Source organism: Anopheles merus, chromosome 2R (assembly GCF_017562075.2).
Source record: "Anopheles merus strain MAF chromosome 2R, AmerM5.1, whole genome shotgun sequence".
Taxonomy (NCBI): domain Eukaryota; kingdom Metazoa; phylum Arthropoda; class Insecta; order Diptera; family Culicidae; genus Anopheles; species Anopheles merus.
In genome coordinates, this window is record NC_054082.1 from 7,741,692 (window position 1) to 7,760,341 (window position 18,650).

The following is an 18,650-nucleotide window of genomic DNA, read 5'->3' on the forward strand; positions in this document are numbered from 1 at the left end:
GCTCGTGCGCTTCAAGAAGCTTTAACGCGATCGCGAACATCCACGCAACCTCTTGCTTACGTTCCTTTCCGAGCGCTATCAGTGCCGTACGGTTGCTGTTGCTACCGCAGCGCGACATCCTGAAAGCCATACTAATCATCCGCAAACTATACAACAAACAAGCGAAACAACCCCTTCCCATCAAAGCGCATCTGCCGCGGCAAATCGAAACAATGAAACAGTGTTCAGCTTAACCAGACAAGTCTAGATAACAACAGAAAAAAAAAAAACAATCAAACTCCCCTTTCTCTTAAAAACCAAACCAAACATCAACAACTCTCAAAAAAGCCAAAACCAACCAACCAAACCTATCAATCGCCCAATCACTGCCCGCTCTTATTCCCAGATATTATATGGAAAGAAAAATTTTCCAACACTTGTTAGAACTGAAAAGTTTGCAAATACGGTCGACGAAAGTGAACGAATCGGTGCTGGTGAAGCGGGCCGTCGACGATTACCACAAGTCCACGATCGAGCTCGGGTACGAGACGGGCAGCACGCTCAAGCGCTACCCGTACACGGAGTACTCGTTCCGGAACTTTGAGCTCTTTCTGTACGACACGCTCAAGAGTCTGCAGAAGCGCGAGACGTACAATTTCCAGAACATCTCGGAGGTGTACGATGAGGTAAGTAGTGTAGCTCCAAGCTTGGCCGATTAGCTTGCAAGAGGGATGAACAAGCTCTTAAGATGAGATTCGTTTAAGCTGTTGTAGAGTCAAAGAGGAGGATAAGGTTTTGTTTTTGCGCTGGATAAATTACCGCGGACCGCTAGAATCGAACGAACGAACAGTTTATAAACATAAAGGCTATAACCTCGGGAAGAAATCCTATCACCAGCAAGCCCGTTACCATCCGCTTCCATTCGCTTTTGGTGTGAGTACATTGCAGCAAAGCTCGCTGGAGGGAAAGCCTTCATTAGTTACAGCCTTTTCACGCTCGTCCGCATTGGGCTGCTCGCGGCCTCGTCGACGTTTGACGAGATTTATTCATAAGTCCTTCATTTCTGTCGCCATAATTACATCGTAACGTCGACTGAGATTCGACCGCGCGAATAATCCGACCGAATGGCGTCCGATGCGGGAGGCGGCGCAGAAGGTTGCCAGTACTCGTTTGTGCCGTTTTGTTTGCGCGTTCAAACCCCGTTACCCTGAGACAGGGATCACAAGCATGGGGGGTTTTTTGATGTCGTTCGTTGCAATCGCGCCGTGCCGTTGCCGCTGGAGCATCGTCGATTGACACAACGCTTGTGCTGGATGGCCGTCGTGGTCGTAAAGGTTTAGTTTGGTGCTGTGGGAAAAGTGGCAGCAGTAGAAAAGTGCTATAATGATCTAGCCAGTGAAACTGTGTACTTTGGTGTCGTGGTTGGAAAGGGCGAAAGAATAAATAGAACCGATAGGGCAGCCAGTTTGTGGTGCTACCCATCGCCAAAACGGCTCGCCTGGGGCAAGGGAGCAAAAAGCACGTCAGTGACATAAATTCGTTCGGCCAGCATAAGGCACTGTTGAGCTCGTTAGCCGTGGTCCTGAGAAACAGTAGTCCTGTTAAGTGTCACGTCACACTGAGAACGTCTTGGCGAACCGTTTTCACTTAGGTGATGAGCAGTTTAATATTTCAAATAGCAATCACGAACAGTCCGCACCGCCGCAAAAAGTCAACGCACGGACAGGGTGATGGGTTTAGATATAAGTTAGCTAACGCTTTTTTGGGCAGGGAAAATCTTGAATTTGTTGCGTAGATTCGGCCTATAACAAGCTTTTGATTCACCCACTCCACTTTACAGGCCGAACGAAGGCTAAGCCCGGACGTGAGCCGCTACGAGCGTGCCCTGAACTGCACGACCAAAACACACCGCTGTCTTCATGCGACCCACGCCTACACAGGCATTCCCTGCGCTGCGTACAGTAAGTATACACCATTGGCTGCCTCGTACTGCAACCGAACGCAATCTAATTGATGCATCTTCCCATCCCACCACCCGACCATCCCGTGCCCAGTACCGATGATGAACCATCACACGATACCGAAGCTCGGCTTCGGGCCGTACAAATCGAGCACGTCCGGGGTGGGCAGCTTTTTCTTGCCGAAAATCCTAACGCACCCGACGGACCGCAGCTGCACCGGAGGGAAGGTCGCACTGGAGCTGACGCACGGGAACAGCAAGCAGGTCATTACACTGCCATCGGAGAAGCTCGATAGCAATAAGCGTTACTATGTTACGTTCACCCTAAATCCGGACGGCACCACTGACGGTGATACTCGTTGTTCATCCACAGGCGACCCCGACCCTGGACGAGCAGCAGCAGCAGCAGCAACATCGGCAGCAGCACAACCGCAGCAGCAGCAGCAACAGCAGCACCAGCGCCAGTCCCACGAGCAACCATCAGATACTGATGCCCAAGATAACGCTCACCCACAACGAAGCCAGCAGCAACAGCAGCACCAGCAACCTCATCCTTCCCCAGTCGCGGAACGGCAACGGTCACCGGCTGTTGGGCCACAGTCGCAGTCCCGTGCCCTTCCCACAGTAGACGAGCGACGATCCGGTGGTACCAACAGCCTGCGGGGCGCTACACCCGCCTAGCGCTCTCGGTGGGCCGGAAAGGTCCGCACGCTGGACGACCTGGTACAATATTTAAACCGTGCGGCGGTTGGGCTACGAGCCAATGAGATTCCGGCACCGAGTTTTGAACCCGGACTGGAGCATTGGGTTTGGTGGGCTTTCCCGTATGTGGGCGCGCGCGTGTGTGTATGTTGTTTTTGGCTGTAAATATATGACACTCTGTCTGTAGGCTCTTCCCATGCCCATGGGTGCGTCATGTAACGCTGTGCTGTCTGTGTTGAGTACCTTCGATAAGCAAAACTAAGCGAGAGAGTAAAGAAAGCAAACAAGAAACGAAGTCGTTTTCATTCAACTTTCCCCGTTCCACTCATGTGTGTGTGTGTGTTTTTTTTTCCTTCTGTTTTCGTTCATGGCCACTTGAAGAGGTCTGCCGAGCTGTACCACTGCTGGTAGCTGCTGAGAAAGTAGACGATAATGTGAAGTATTCTGTCGGATTTTGTGTTTTAAGGGTCGTTAGCATTAACGCTCGTTCCTTGACCTGCCAGAGGTGGCCATCATGTTCGTTCGTTCCATGTCCTTGAGAGGCTCTAGTGCGTGTTTGAGGTTGAAGGTCAGTATGTGACCCATTATACTTGGTAGAGCTTCCCGGGCGAGCGTGCCCTAATGTCCTTGACCTAAATCGAAACTAATTACAGCCTATTTCACCCCTTTTTTCTTATACTTTTCCATGTCTTCAAAGACTTTCCCCAAGGAAAAGGGAACTAAAATTGCATACAAGCGGTGTTCCGATAGTGTTCCGCAAAGCTTTCAGCCTAAAGCTTCCACAAGTCAGGCGATTGCCGATTTGATAATGCTGGCTCTTGGGGCCTGTGCTGGGTACATACGAGTTCGCGTGCAAATTCATAAAATGCATGTTTTGATGCACGCTACCGGCCGTTTGGCACTCAACACACGAGCAAAGCTCTACGATTTCGGTATGGACGAGTTTGCCTGCATAATAGTATTTTTGATTCTCACGGTGCCTCAGCTAATTAGCGACTTAACAAACGAGAGAGACAGAGAGAACGGACCGTGTTACACGAGCCTATAAAAGTCATTATCGGACGTCGCTAAGTTTTGCACATCAAACAGATGACTGATCTCGTGCCCATCCTGCTCTTTGTAGTTGTAATTACTGCTGAAAGCTCACTTAATTCTACTTATTTTTATTTAATACCATATACCGCCATTGCCCAGCAGGCAGGAGAAACGCCACATGAAGTCTTCCGTAACAATTGAAGAGAAAAGTGACAGAACACCGAACGAGACAAAGGACGGCAAAGTTTCAAAATTTAATTAGCTATGCTTCATCATTATGCTACCCTGCGACTTCCAGCACACGACATCGCCGTAGTCGCGTGTGTCGCGTGTGCATTATTAATTACCGATCGGGTCGGGGCTTGGGCTGGGCTTGGAATTGGGAGTGATTCCCTCGATAACGGGCGTTGTAAAGTTACGTCATTGGCATCCCGCGCGTGCAACATGTACTTTCGTCCTAGGAGCGTTGAAAAGTTTCGGGAAACACACCGGAAGTGCTGTACCCGACGCTGAAAGTTGCTGAATCACCGTTTGCTGCTGCTGCTGCTGCTGTATGTTGCTGTATGTTGCTCCTGCTGCTCCTGCTGCTGCGTCTGAGGTTAGTTTTGCCAAAGTGGTAAACATGATGCTCTTACTAAGATACTAATACCATTAATGTAACAAAGTAGCTAATAGAGAAAGCTATCATTTTCCAATAGATGTTGTGGGACATCGTCAGCATAATTACTTCCAGCGAATTCAGTGCTAGTCTTTGAATGTCATCGACTTGTGATGCAGATCACAAAAGAGGTCGAAATAAAGTGTCCTTGATATTTACAACCATTTATTGGAAAAAGGGAAAACGAGATACAGAAAACAACCAGAGAGAGAGAGAAAACGAACACAGCTGTTTAGTGAAAAGTGATGTGAACAGAAGAGCAATATTGAAATGAGACAAACGGTGCGTTACATTTTGTAACTACTGCGAATTATACGACGGGCGAGTAGGAAATGGGAGTTTTGGGTGAACTTGAAATATGATCGTCTAGCGAACAATGCGTACGTTATTTTCTGTCAACGTTTTAGATACCAATTGTAGACTTTATTGTAAATAAATAGAACAAACCAAACACAAAACTCAGCTGATCTTTGTGGCCATCGAGTAATTGCTAAATATTATTTCCTCCTTTTCAGCTGTGATTCAGTTCTTTTCCCCCACATCCCCAACGTTATCCGTCCGGTTACTATGCAATGAGTGTCAAATATCATGTCTCGCTTTCTTTTCTTCCTTTTTTTTCAATGCTGATAAGCTTCGCCGTGCCGAACCTGTCAATCTCTTGGGTGTCGGTCTGAGTGTTGCCTATGCTGTCCATAAAATCTTACCATCGTTAAGGATACCGTCGGCTGCGAAAACCACCGTCTTATGGTCTTGCCCGGAAGATGCTTCCCCCTTCCTCAAGAGACACCCTTCAGTCAGCTTGATTCTAATGGCTGCGTCAGTCTTCATCGTCAACACGACGGCGGAGCTTAACACAATGGCTCGTGCACAGCCCCTCGGGAATGACGCGCCCTTGGAAAGGCGGAAATAATACACAACAATGTGCTCCCCTCGCTCCGAGGAACCGACGTCGTCTGACAGTGCCCGTGCTCGAAGGTTCGAGGTTAAGGTCCCGGCGGATAATAAAGTTAATCTGCATTTCGCCGAAAAATGCACAATGGCTAGACTGCACATTGACTCGTACCGACCATCGGCCTGATTAGCATTGTCCTCGTGTCGCATTGCTCGAAAACCAGGACGACCTGGGGAGGAGCCGGGCCCCAACTTGGGGCCTGATTATCGTCATCAACAAACCTCCGTCGTTAACATTGTTAGGTACAATCAACGGATCCATTTGGGTGGGTGATAAAATGGGGATGGGGTGGTCTGCAGCGTGGTAAATATCGTTGCAGTGCGGTCGTGAACGATTGCGCTCAGACCCTTTTCTGGGCGTCCGGATGATTGTTCGTATACGAATTAGTTTTCATTTGTTGACGCGCCGGGGCTGTGTGCAGTCTTTCGGATGCTGCGTGGGCTAAGTGGGCGAGCGAGTGGGTTAGATAAGCGAGGTGTAAAGTTTGTGATGCTTTTGCTCACCCACTTCAAACGACGGCAGGTCGGGTGGGTGGGTACGCCAGCTCGCAGCAAAAGGGAGCTCAACCGGGTAAGATGGTGGATGTCGAACCGGCGACTTTTAGCTTTTTGACGCATCGGGAGGCAGTAACAGGGGCATGTAATCTGTGATATAAATGGTGTTTATCAGGGTTTTGAGGATGGAGCGAATGCATAGAAAACGAATCTCTGTAGTGTTTGATCTGAAAATCATTTATCGCTGTAATCTCTGCACAAAAAAGTTTGATAAGCAAAGAAAGGGTTGCAAAAGTTTTGTATCGCGGCGTTTGCTTTTTTTGACCATTCAAACGAATGTCGAACAAAAAAATACGTTGGCACCATACATTTTACTGCCGGTCGATTGCATTTTAAAAAGCGAAAAAACCTTACCTAAAACCTTGGCCTGTAAATTGCGCCGCTGTGTGCGCGTGTGTGCGTCATGGACATGGGAAAGCGAACAAAATTAACTTGGCAGCATGCCCTGCACTTTTCGACGGGAGCCTGTTTCGTGAATTGCAAAACTTTCGGCCAAAACTTTGTTTGCGAGTTTGTTGTTTATACTCACTATCCTTTCATTTTCATAATGGCCTTTTCTGCGCTCGTGCACTTCCCCCGGGCGCGCTTTAGATCTCACGCCACTCGAGGGGAGGGATTAAAGGTATGCCTTTCATTTCAACCCATCTCTCTCTCTCTCTCTCTCTCTCTCTCTCTCTCTCTCTCTCGTTTACTCGCAAAATCTCTTTCTATGTACATTGGTCCTCTTTCTTCAAAAGGTACCGGGTTTGAGTGGTTGCTAGGTAGCCTCGTTAAGTAAGCCATGCTTTTAGCTCTGCTAGGTTACGTTGAAATATTTCATCAGCATATCAGATTTATGGCACTGATTGGCAGGATTTACGGTGAAGCTACTGCTACCTGGTGTGTTTATTTGATGTAGCGGAGCGCTTGTTTTATTTCCTCACAAAAAAGCATAATTTCTTTGCAAGAGGAATTTGTTACTCTTCCAAAATATGTCGATACTTTCATAGCATTTTTAAAATTAGCATTAAATCACCAGTTCGAAACATCTCTCAGCCAGTATGTACAATAAGTTTGTTTTTTTCTTTCCATAAAATAATCTTCTTTCAACTTTGGAAAAATTCATTGCTTACATTGCTGGTGCAAAGAAAACTCGCTAAGTAATGGCGAGAGTGAAAATAAGCAAGTGCTTTTTAACAAATCATCATTATAATAACCCTCGTAATCTTGGACCGGTAATGCACCAGGAAGCATATTCTCTTTCAAACAAACACAGTTACACGCTCACACATTCTGCATGCTTGTTGGGCAACCGTAAGTGTTTCTCGTCTACACGTTGAAACGCTCTTATGACCCCTTTAGTCGGTGGATGGTTGGTCGAGAGCGTTGGCGCTGAGCTTCAAAATGAGATCGGTCACATACAGTGTTGAGCGCAACATTGGCAGCTTTGGGTGAGTTTAAAGCAAACGTCTGGAACAAAAACGTGTTTATTTTGCTGCTGACAGACTTCTGCGAGCTGGTTAAGGTAAGTTACAATTGCATAATACTGGTTGGATTAATTTACTATGCCCAGACTGCATAAATTTACGTACAATAAGAAGTTTAATGATTTTTTTTTAAAGAATCTCAAGACAACAATTTTGCTTGAGTTTCAATTATAGATAAAGGTGATGAGTTTCTCTCATTTTATGAAAATGTCTACAAAAAGCTTTATTAAATGATTGAACAAAGCATTCAGTGGTAGAAAGCACACTTTTCTATAATTTTTATAATATATTTCAACCGTTCTACTAGACTATTGTTAAAGTGATGCGTGTACCATTTTCTTTAAATACACACCAATCATGCAGCATACGTTCGTTCAAAGCTCGTCCACTCCCGGAACGCTCTTTGGGCCGACCAGTGCAGCAGCGGAATGGAAAATTGATGGAGAACGGTAGTGAAGTATGCAGTCTTGTTGTTGTTTTTACTTAAGCTCGTGAACACATTTGCCACACACAAGCACACACACACACACATCTACTCACATACGATGGTGTGGTGTTTGGAAAGCACGGGACGCATGTGCAGTGTTTTACTCGGCTGTTAGCATTCATGCGTCAAGCGGGTACGCGATAGCATGGATGCTACAATGGGGAACTGGCTCTCGGGAACACGAATCGATGCTTCCCGGTAAGCAGAGCCCGGCCGTAAGCTGTATCTCAAGTTCGTCCGGCAAATATGGCGACCGTGTGGAACGGAGCATCAGCAGGAGTGGAATGGAGCATCCAGCAGCAGAGGATTATCGCTTAACTGTTTGGTAGTTTCCCGTGCCGCTGTTTAGAGCGCCACGGCGAGTAAACAATGCACCGAGAGCCCGAGTGACGGCCCACTTGAGGTTCCGTTTCCGGGGCCGTGTTTCGTCCATCACAAAACACCCTGCCCCCGAGCCCACCCCAGCCACAAGCCAGAAAGCGACGACAAAGACGGCGGCAGCAGCAGCAGCAGCAGCTTTGCGCCCCACTCGACGAGTCTTCGAGCACGACAACCGCAAGGACAAATGTTCGGCAAGCTGCGAGAAAGTTCCGCTCTTTTTTTTTCATCTCCCCCCGGCCCTCCTATCCTGCTTACCTGCTGTCCCGTTGCACTGCTCGGTGCTTTAAACTACGATGCACAGACGTGGAAAGTGTTTTATCAAAAGTTTTGTTTGAAGCAATACTCAAAGTCTCCGCTTCCGCGGGCCGGCGAGCACTTTCTTCAATTTCCTCCCAGCATCGTTCCCATCGTTCGCCGGCAAACGGTCGCCGCCCGTTGTATGTTAGTTCCGGATAGCTGTGCTGGCAAAGTTCGCTTCCCACATTCGGTGCAAATTTGAAACACAGCAAAGTGGGCCACAGCATAGCAGGAAACAAACAACGGCATCAGCAGCAGCAGCAGCAGCAGCAGCAGCAGTAGTGGTGAGAAAAGTTTGCAACGCGCTCAAACGGTGGAAAACCCCTTGCAGCCCAGGCTTGGAATAAAAACAAGAACAAACGAGCGGGCAGATGACATTGCTGAAAACGGCGCTTGCACAGCCAGTGTTTCACCTATGCGCGATACAGCGTGAATGGTTTTCTTTCCTTGCTGTTTGCCAAAATCTCGTTCCATTTTTGGATTGCAACCTTGGGTAAAGTAGGTAGCAAACAACGAGCTCGTTTCGAACGAAAATATTGCTTTTAGCAATAGCTTTACCTCCACCGCCACCCTCCCCTTCCCCTTCGATGACGATGATGATGACGATGATGGAGGATTTCGTGCGAATTTCGTACACGACTATTAGTGTGTTGCGATTAGGAGTCGGTCGTTACCTGGCGTATTTGCTGTTGCAGAAGGATACAGAGGTAATTGAAGGAATTCGCGGAACGCGTGACGACAAGCCAGAAACCCTTGAGATGGTGAGGGAAAACTTTTGGCCTGGGGTTGATTTTTATTGAAACTGTGAGGGAGTTTCTGTTGTAAATTTTTAATATAACATGCATTTGAAGGTTTAAAAACAATGAAATAATTTAATGATCTATAAGTTTTTTTTACATTGATGCACCGTGTTGTCATGAATGCTTAACGTTGTTGCACACTCAAAGCCTCAAATCATTGTGTCGATTACTATTCCCTCCTCAAAAAGCTACCAATAGTGTGCATCACTCCGCAAAGCATATTTTCACATAAAAACAATCACTGCCAGCATGAAATGTTGAACCCTTTCTATCTTAAAACTCATGTTACTTACCCTTATCACGTGCATCACCCGGCGTAAAGGGTCCGATCCATTTGTTGCATTTTCTAATGGCTCACAGTTTAACATCATTTAGACCGTTCGTCGGCAAGTTCCTTCGCAAAAGCGAGCAACTGCCCCCACCGATTAAGGTGTTTTAATAGCACAAACAGCAATGGAATATAATTTTTCCTTTCCGCCCGAGTGACCCATACCCATGTCCCATAGTTGGTAGTTCCAAATTTGTTGACATTTGGTGAACTGGCAACTGGGCAGGTTGGAGTTTGTCCGCTGTGCGCGTTTTTTTCGCTCTCTCCTTTGTTATAAAAATCATTTTTTTATTTCCATTGTTTGCTACCTTCGCAGCGAGATTCGCCTCATAAGGCACGAGCCCCTCGTAAATGTGCAATTATGCGACCCAAAGCGATGGTGTGGATGGAAGAAGGAAGTGTGAGAGAGAGAGGGAGGGTGAAAATGCACACAACGCTCCAATGTCGTTCCGGTGCCTGCGATACGATGGTTTTGCTGCGGTCAGGCTGGACTTTCACCTGTTTTTGTAGAGTTTTTTTTTGTTGTTGTGTCATTCGCCCTCTCGCCCATTATGAACTACTATAATTTTAATGCCATTTCCTGTACATGTGATATTACACGTTTAATGTGAGGTTGCCGAGTGTAATGGTGCAACGGTTCCCGGCTTGTCCCGGCGGCACGAAACGGCGGTGCTTTATTAATATTTGAGATCATTTTGAGCTGCTGCTGCCGCTGCTGCTCGGCAGATGGAGTAAAAAGGGACGCAAAGTAATTGTTGTACTTAATTTTTGCAAATTTCAACAACCATCAGCTCGGAAAGATCTTTCCACCAGCGGGAACGTCCTTTCGAAAGGGCTTTTATTTCCCTTTTCCACGAATTAAACAAGTTTCCGTTTTGCAGTTATGTGTTTCCGAGTGTAGCGCTCCTCAAATCCCCTGCGAACGCACAGCCAGCAGCAACAACAACAAAAAAAACACGAGTAATAAATTTCATAAAGTCCTCCGAGGAGTGGCAAAACCTTTCCTGCTTTCCTGCCGGTGTCAGCAAAATCTCATCCACTGGTCCAAACCCACTGCCGCCACCGGACCGCTCATCACCCATTACGAAGGCGTTGGATCACAACATTCCCTGGAGCGGGCACTGAAGACGCACTGGGAGCGGCGTTCACCTTTACGATCGGGCCCCCGTTCGCATCCCAGTTTGTGGTTGTAAAAAGTGCCACCGGAAGCAAACCCATAACGGAGCTTCGGCCACAACGGCGGGGAGCGAATGAAGCGGACAAACAATAACGATCAGGACTTTTTAACCTTTCCCCGGGCATGGGGACGTGCTATGCCAACCCGCCCAGCTTGACCTGTCCCTCGTGTGCGGTGTCTCCTTGGGGATCGGTGTCAGCAAACGACGGGCGCCCGCCGCATACTAACAGTTGTTCCACGTGTTGGGTATTTATTTGCCGGCCCGGAAAATGTACCCCCAAAACACGAGCTCGGGCTGAGATTAGTGTCCTAAACAAGTGTTTTGCATTTTAATACAAACCATCCCGGCGAGCTGACCCAAGTGTGGGTCAGCAGGATGGAGCGCGGCGGGCAGGTTAGTTCCCTTGGGAAGGTCGGTTTGAGTGGTTTGACACGTGGTTGCCATCCGCTGCACCGGTGTGGCACAATACTTACCACAAGCTGGGGCACTGGTAGTAAAAGTGACGTTCTTTATTTTTTTGTTTTGTTCGAGCGTTTTTTTCCGTTACGGAAGAGACGTGAACCAATCTTTGTGCAGGATGAAATGGGATATCAAAACAACTCGAAACGAAACAAACCATCTGCTCGTAAAGTAAAAGCAAAACAAGAAATAGACGTGTTTTCATTTAAACGAAGTTATCCAGTTTGCTGGTTTGCTTTATTCGTTTGATTGTTAGTTAGTTTGTTCCATCGAAAACTGTGGCTTTTTGTTTATGGTATTTGTGTGAGTGTGTGTTTTTGTTTCGTATGGGCTATTTTTCCTCTTTTTTTATGTTCCTGGTTTTCTCTCTCGTTTTCTCTTTCTTTTTGTGTTTCACATTATTCAAATTTCATTTCTCGTCTACCTCGACACCTTGTTATTGTTCGCCCATACACGCTAAAAGATTTGTTTCATTTGTCGTTTGTAACCGTCCACCAACGATTAATTTATTCTCATTTGGTTTTTATCATTTGGTTGCCGTATGCGTTTGCCTTTGTTTCATGTTTGCCGAAACAAAAACAATCATACCTGTTGTCAGTGTTTGTGTGTGGCTGGGTGTTGTTTAAAGTTTATCTTAGATTCAAATCGCAAATATTCCGCTTACAACGCTCCCTGTCAGAATAACGCACAAACACGAATGTTCTCTACTATTTGGCCATTTTGTTTGCGATTTTCTAACTGCCTTTCTTTCTATGGTTTTATTACAATTGGTTGTAGGTGTGTTTGTGTTTGTGGGTCGTGTATGTATGCGTGTACATTGTTACAGATGTTTTTCTCTCTTTCTCTCTCTTGCACTCACAACACTCTATAGCTCTAAATCTTAACGCTTTTATACAATAACATAAACTAAATCAACCATCCCTCACCTCGTGCGCCTAGTGAGAATGTTCGCTTTTTCCTAAATTCCAGGTCATCTTGATGAGCTTACTCAATACAACGGAAAACTGTAAAACTGTTCACACCACCACTGTCTGTGGCTGGCTTTCATCTGCCATCCCTTTCATTGCCTATTAAACTCTGTTCATGTGATGTGTTTACAATGGAATCACGATCGGGCAACAAGATTATGTTCGCTTTTTCTCTTCCCTTTATTCCCTACGCATCGATCGCGTGGGACATTGCATCAATGCTGCCATCGATTAAAATCTTTTCGGCTGTGTGTGATTTGCGTCTGCTCCTTGTCTCCTGTCGTTTTGTTTGTATGCCTTCATATTTTTTAGATACATGCATGCCGTACTTAACTCATTTGGTTTGATTAGCTACTTTTGATTTGTATGTTCTTTTGGATCCTACTGGCTATGCCTACCGCTGTCCCATGTTCTTGCTTACCCTTGTGAGTGTGAGAATTCCTGGCTTAAGTTGGTTTAAAAACGTACGCTTCGCTCTACGGGTTGATTAAGAGTTAGTTGCATCCATGGACTGGTCGCTTGCAATATTTATATGCAGCGGTACGGCCGTGTATTCCAGCGGTGCACCGGGACCGTACACTATGGCGCCGAGTCTGCCATCGCTCCCATCGGTTGCGTCGTGCGCTCCATCCGATTGGGCCACTGCACGATGGCCGGCCGGCAGCTTATGCTAAGCTCCTGATAGCGTGGTGAACTCGATGTCGCCACCGCGCGGCAGTATTAGATCGGGATCTGCAATATAAACTGAAAAAATTATAACAAAACGGCGCAACGAAAGAGAGGGGAGCAAAAGCGAACGCAAAGGGAAAAACGTGAGAGAAGAGAGATTGATAAGTTGGTTTGACACATTTTATTGTAAAGAGTGATTCGGTTCGGTTATTGCTCGCTTATGGCGTAGAATAGGCTTTTTTATCAAGTGCCAGTCCATTAGCTTAGTGTTCTAATATCCCGCAATGATCTCAAATCTCGATTGAATCGAGTCCTCTACATGCGGTAAATAATGAGAACGGCAATTGTATAATTGACGAAGAATAAATGTACATGGAACATGTTTCTCATTGCACTTCAAAGACATTGGGTGGGCTTTTTGAGTGATTCCAGCCCATAAAGTGGATGCATAATGTAGCATATTTTGGGCACACTCGGACAAGAAACGAGAATGTCACATTGACTTTCAATAGAATCCAAATACTAGCTTCATCACATCCACAAAACACTTTTGAATGAAAACATAATGCCTTTAAAGCTACCTTGAGAGCTTCAAACTAAACTTCCTCACGAGAATGGTTTATTTACAGCGATTTGCATCAGGTGAAGGTTTTACCCTTATTAGATCCTTCCGGCATATTGTGCGGTATGTGTAATAGAAAAATCATACTTAACCACCCTTTTCCGATCAGTCAGGATATTATGGAGAAGTAAAAATGCCCCAGCTAATAACACCCAAGAGTATCGTCGTACTACGAACAAGTAAACGAGGCACCGTTTTCCACAAAAATCGCAGGATTTTGAGAATGTTTCAAACCGCAAAACACAACAACCATCAGCAAAGAAGAAGAACTGGAAACCTTGAGAACAAAGCCCTAACCTATTCCTACTTTCCATTCTCTCTTGCCCATTGTTCCACGAACCGGCGTCAAGATGATGATGATGGAGCAAGTTCTTTCTGGGTTTTTTTCCCCGCCGAGAAAAGGTTCGATGAAGCGTTGCTGCTACGGGCGGTTCTGTATGGACGGACCGAGACCCCCACAGACCGGTAAGCAGAAGGACCACCGTGCCCCTTGGGGGAAACGAGATTTGGGCCTCTTTTGTGTTTGTGCGTGTGCGTGCTTGCGGGAAGCTTGTAATGGTAAGGAAAAACGACGAGTGTATATGAAAATGGAATCTTACTTGGTCGTCGGTTCGGACAGTGGAGCAAAAAAGAAACACATCTCCCAAACACACCCAGCATGCAGTGAAGCGTTTTGCTTCGGCTGAGACAAGGTAGCTCCAAATCATCTAACAAACACATTACATATTTGCATACGAAACCCCTGGGACGGCAAAAGGAGCCTTCAGCAGGCTGCGTGAAGTTGATGCGGTGCGTGGTTTGTGGCGGTGTGGCGGAGGATGTGGTGATGGAAAAGGCTTGGATCGAACTTTATTACCCATTCGGGGGTGGAAAGCTTTTGTGGTGGTTCGCTTCGGAGTCTGGCTCTTTTCTCGACCCTTGAGGCTACGCACCAGTCGCTCGCTGGTCCATTTACGGTCATATTAAAACAACAAACTTCGCTGGCAGTATGTAGTATGGCAAAGGAAGTTTTGAGGCTCAGCCAAGACGTTGCAACGCAAATGTGTAAGCGTCGAGTTTCGAAAGCTTTCCATTTTCAATACATACACTGTTTCAGAAACGCGCAACTTTTCGTACAACCTAGCACATTCAATCGCAACCAAACCGGTACGCTGACGCGGGTGTACATAAGTGATATGGACCAACCAGTTGCGACCTGAAAGTGTGGGAATTTGTTTAGGATTCAGTGTTTGATTGGGTTTTCCTCCCCACCGACCAGCCCGGGTTGCGTCTCGTTCCGGGGCGAGTATATGTAGAAAGAGATTCATTTGCTACCATAGGCAGAGATTGTCAGTATGCCATCTTGCCTCTCTACCCGGTCTGGGTCTCTGTGCAGTGGGAGTATTGACGGAAGACGTGGACGATTTTGGAAGCTCATCAATTTTTCTATTTCCATACACGATAGACGCTCACGCCTGCAGTTATTTACTACATTCTGCCAGACGCCCCAGATGACCCAACAGAGAAGTAGAAGATGGGTGGGTTTTGTTGTCCATGTGGGGACGGTCAGTGTGTGCTTGGTGTTTCTCAAGCAACATTTTCTACATGAGACCAACGAGTTTGATGTGATTTTTTCAAGTGTTTGCGAAAGTGACGGTATGAATGGTATAGAAAGGAGAAGGTACACACTCTCGGTACTAATCCAATATTTGATGTCCTTTTGATCGATACTGTTGAATGGTCGTGTTCGCTTTACAATCGGCTGTGAGGAGTAATAATATGTAATATAATAAATTATAAAATGCATTGAACGTGCTGGGAGTAATAGTCATCTATACACCTTTATCAGAAAATGTAACAAAGATGCTGCGGCAATTACTCCGCCATTGTGATCTACCAGGCGTCTCCATTGTGAAACCATTCGTCTCCATCATGGGGTGAAATTGAGAAGAAATGATTTTTGCAGATTTAATTTGCTTTGAAATAAGTTCAAAGATCTGAAATGTATATGTTGATGCTTCATATCAATTTAGAAACTATTTAAATTTCAAATAAACACCAGTCTCCATCAATTTCTTCGGCAATCCAATACACCACACTAGCTCGATTTTACTTGTATTTCCACGAGAGCAAGGTGACATAAAGTATCACTTTGATAGCATCGTCTTGTTTTCCTTCCCCATACCAGGACGCTGATAGACCAACAAACACCAAACCCCATCCGCAGCCTCCAATCGACTAAAATCGATCGTCTATGTCTGTGGCGTCGATAGAGAGTGTCGCCGCATCGCATAATTTTGTGACAGCAGGCGAAGAAAAAGAACCCAGCACAGCGAACTGGAGAATTGTCAGCATACCGCACTAATGGCACCGTTGGTACTCGCGCCCACGCACACACACATACAACACACATACACACCAAGTGATGAGAAAGAACACCTGACCGGTGCACACCGTACATCCGTGGCTGTCGGCGGATGATGGCGCACCGAATCTCATTTATTTATTGATTTGGATTATCATCATCACGTAATCGAATTTGCGTATTTCTAGTCCACCCCCCAACAGACCCTCCCCTCCCTCTTCCCACCCCACCCAAAGGTATCCGTCCGGAAGGTGCCACATTCGGCGTTCGTGCCCGGTGAGTATGTGTGTGTGGGAAGTTGTTTCTCCCCTTCCTCTCATACTTTCCCAATGTTTACGGTGTACGTTTGAAGGCAATAATGGCATCCGTGAGTGCCCCGGCTAGTCGCACGGTGAGTCGACAACAAGCGGATAGCACTGATGGATGCTGGAAGGCCCCCGCCCACCCGAACCATCCGAGTGATGGGAGTGAAATTAAGTAAAATGAGATGGCAAATCTGAATTCCATTTGGTTCGTCCTTGGGCCGGAAGGGATTCCGAGAAAAACGGAAAATGTTCTGGTACATGCCATACTTCCCAAAACCAGCTCGGATAAGTGTCGGTCTGAGAAGCAGTTTTGCGAGTGCGGAGGAATATGATGCGCTTCGAAGTGAAAAGCGCCGCAGAAACCCTTGGAACAGAACGCATTAATGCAAGCATTCGTGTTTTGGAGTGGATGTGTGTGTGTGTGTGTGTTTTTTTTCCTTATTTTTCTTTCTGCTCGGAATGCAAACTCCTCGAAAGCGAACGTTCGTGGTCGGTAGCGTTGCAATCGAGAAAAATTAAAGAGTTGATGCTTGACGAGTGACGTGCAGCGCTTTTCCCATTTGCTAACGCTCAAAGCTACACTACGAAGCGGCCCCTCCCCTGTCGCTTTGCCTGCACAGTTGGTATGGATTTGCACATCCTGCCGTGAGTGTGATCCAATGCTAATGCGGACCATCGAGACCAGCATCGGCGAAACGCTGTGACTGTGTATAAATATATCTCGGAGCGGAAAAAGCTCTCCCCAGGGCGAAGGCAAAGCGGCCGGGCACATACGAGATGATACGATACGAAGGAGATGGCAAGGGAACGTTGTTTATCGCCTCATTCATCTTGTTGATATATGATACAATCGTCATTGATTGAATCGAAGGCAAGGCGGCACATTAATAGGATCGAGCGTCAAATGCACACTTACCCACACTGGCCGAGCGTTCTTTCGGAGGGGAGCCAAGAAACCAAACTCCCTTTGCCCTTGAGCACCCACACACAGACACACACACAGTACTTCACTGAAAACTCACATTCATCATCGGGGGGGTTTTGTGGGGACGAACAAGTGTCCATGCGGACATGGGGTAATCGCTTTCGCTGCTATCCTCATTTGCCTCTCGAAATAGATCGGGCCTGGCACCGGGTTTTGCATTATAGATAAAAAAGAACACCGAAAGAAAACTTTGTTTGGTACGCAAAAAGAAACCACTCCGGCCTTGTTTCCTCCCGCCGCGCCACCTCATTTGGCTAGAAGCGATTAAGAGCGATCCAAATGCAAACCGAGAACGAAACGAGACGGATGCTGGAACGGAAAAAAAAAGAACAGTCCGACCCCCGTCACCGGGCCCGATGATGTGGGGCCTAAGCGTGGGATTATATTTCCGGGATGTTCCGAAGGGCGGGCCAGAGGGTTAGGGTTGAGTGTGAGCAACCAACCAAATTGGGTACTTTCAGCCATCTGCATCACACATACACCGGCAAGGGCGGCAGCTTTCTGAGCCCAAAACCCTCAGACGCACATTAGCTGCAGGCCGTGCCAACCGTGCTCACGCGGCCGCTTCTTTCGCTTCCCCGCTTCAAACCCACTTGGAACGGGGGTTGCTGGCGGAGGTGGAATTGAGTTCCGCTTAAATAATACATCAGCGTACCCGGGCTGATGATTTGTGGGAGGCACAATCGAAAGCTGCCGAGCGGCTGTAGTGCGTTATTTATGATGGAGGTTCACGCTTCTATTTCGGTTCGAGCTCCTGCCGGAGGAAACCGGTTTTTGGGGGTCTATGGAAATGGTGGCATTTCGCGCAGTGCGGCTCAATAGAAGGCAAAACATAGCAACGGGAAGGTTAGGCATAGGGGGGGATTGTTCTTCAAAGCAACCATTACAAGAATTGCAGCAACGCATCGATAATTCATCGGTTAAGGACATTTTACTGAAGCTGTCATGCGAGCGGGAGAATTAGTTCTAAGAAATTTGACTTGACCAAGCAGCCGCAGAATCTTCTCATCGGTCGTTCGAAAATCTGTTGAAAAGAGGAGCCAAAGTTGGCTAGATGCGTTACCACACGATCACAGTCAGGATGCGAAGATAACCCCTGCAACCATTGATAACATGTTTGATGCTTCTTTCCCCGGAACATTGCCTAATCTTTTCCCGGTATCCAATAAACCTCCCACATTCAAGCCGTTTTTTCAAAAACAAAGTAAATTCTTCACTAATATGGCCCCACCATTCCTGGAAGCTTCGTATTAAATCTTCCCTCTTTGGTCATTTGTACTTACCATTAAGACTAGGTTGTGAATACTGTACAAATCCTTCCGATACGTAACGGCTACTTCTAATGGTGGACGAGGCACGACTGCAGCGCACATCCAGCTGCCGCTGATACTCATCATCGAATACATCGTCCTCGGCGTACATCGATGGCACATCGGTTCGGGCAGGTCTGCAAAAGGGGAAAGGGAGTAAACCAGTTAACAGGAAGAACAGTACATGAGTCGCACGGTAGCGGACAACCAT

At 46.7% G+C, this 18,650-nt stretch overlaps 2 protein-coding genes across 12 annotated transcripts in view; one reads left to right on the forward strand and one right to left on the reverse strand.

The window, feature by feature from the left end:
• Nucleotides 1-4,775, forward strand: part of LOC121589310 (ankyrin repeat domain-containing protein 12) — a 38,431-nt gene extending 33,656 nt beyond the window's left edge. For 5 of the 6 annotated variants that reach the window (XM_041908106.1, XM_041908104.1, XM_041908109.1 and 2 more), the window contains 3 exons: nucleotides 386-665; nucleotides 1,820-1,940; nucleotides 2,034-4,775. In XM_041908106.1, coding sequence (XP_041764040.1) covers nucleotides 386-665; nucleotides 1,820-1,940; nucleotides 2,034-2,620 — 988 coding nt within the window. In that variant the 3' untranslated portion in view covers nucleotides 2,621-4,775. The remainder of the gene's footprint in view (nucleotides 1-385; nucleotides 666-1,819; nucleotides 1,941-2,033) is intronic. The other variant, XM_041908105.1, reaches the window with a different exon arrangement.
• A 7,685-nt stretch (nucleotides 4,776-12,460) lies between these two features.
• The window catches only part of LOC121587740 (nephrin), a 116,576-nt gene continuing 110,386 nt past the window's right edge, over nucleotides 12,461-18,650 (reverse strand). For 5 of the 6 annotated variants that reach the window (XM_041904825.1, XM_041904820.1, XM_041904821.1 and 2 more), the window contains 2 exons: nucleotides 18,413-18,576; nucleotides 12,461-12,948 (listed from right to left, as the gene is read on the reverse strand). In XM_041904825.1, the coding sequence (XP_041760759.1) occupies nucleotides 12,875-12,948; nucleotides 18,413-18,576 (238 nt within the window). In that variant the 3' untranslated portion in view covers nucleotides 12,461-12,874. The remainder of the gene's footprint in view (nucleotides 12,949-18,412; nucleotides 18,577-18,650) is intronic. The other variant, XM_041904824.1, reaches the window with a different exon arrangement.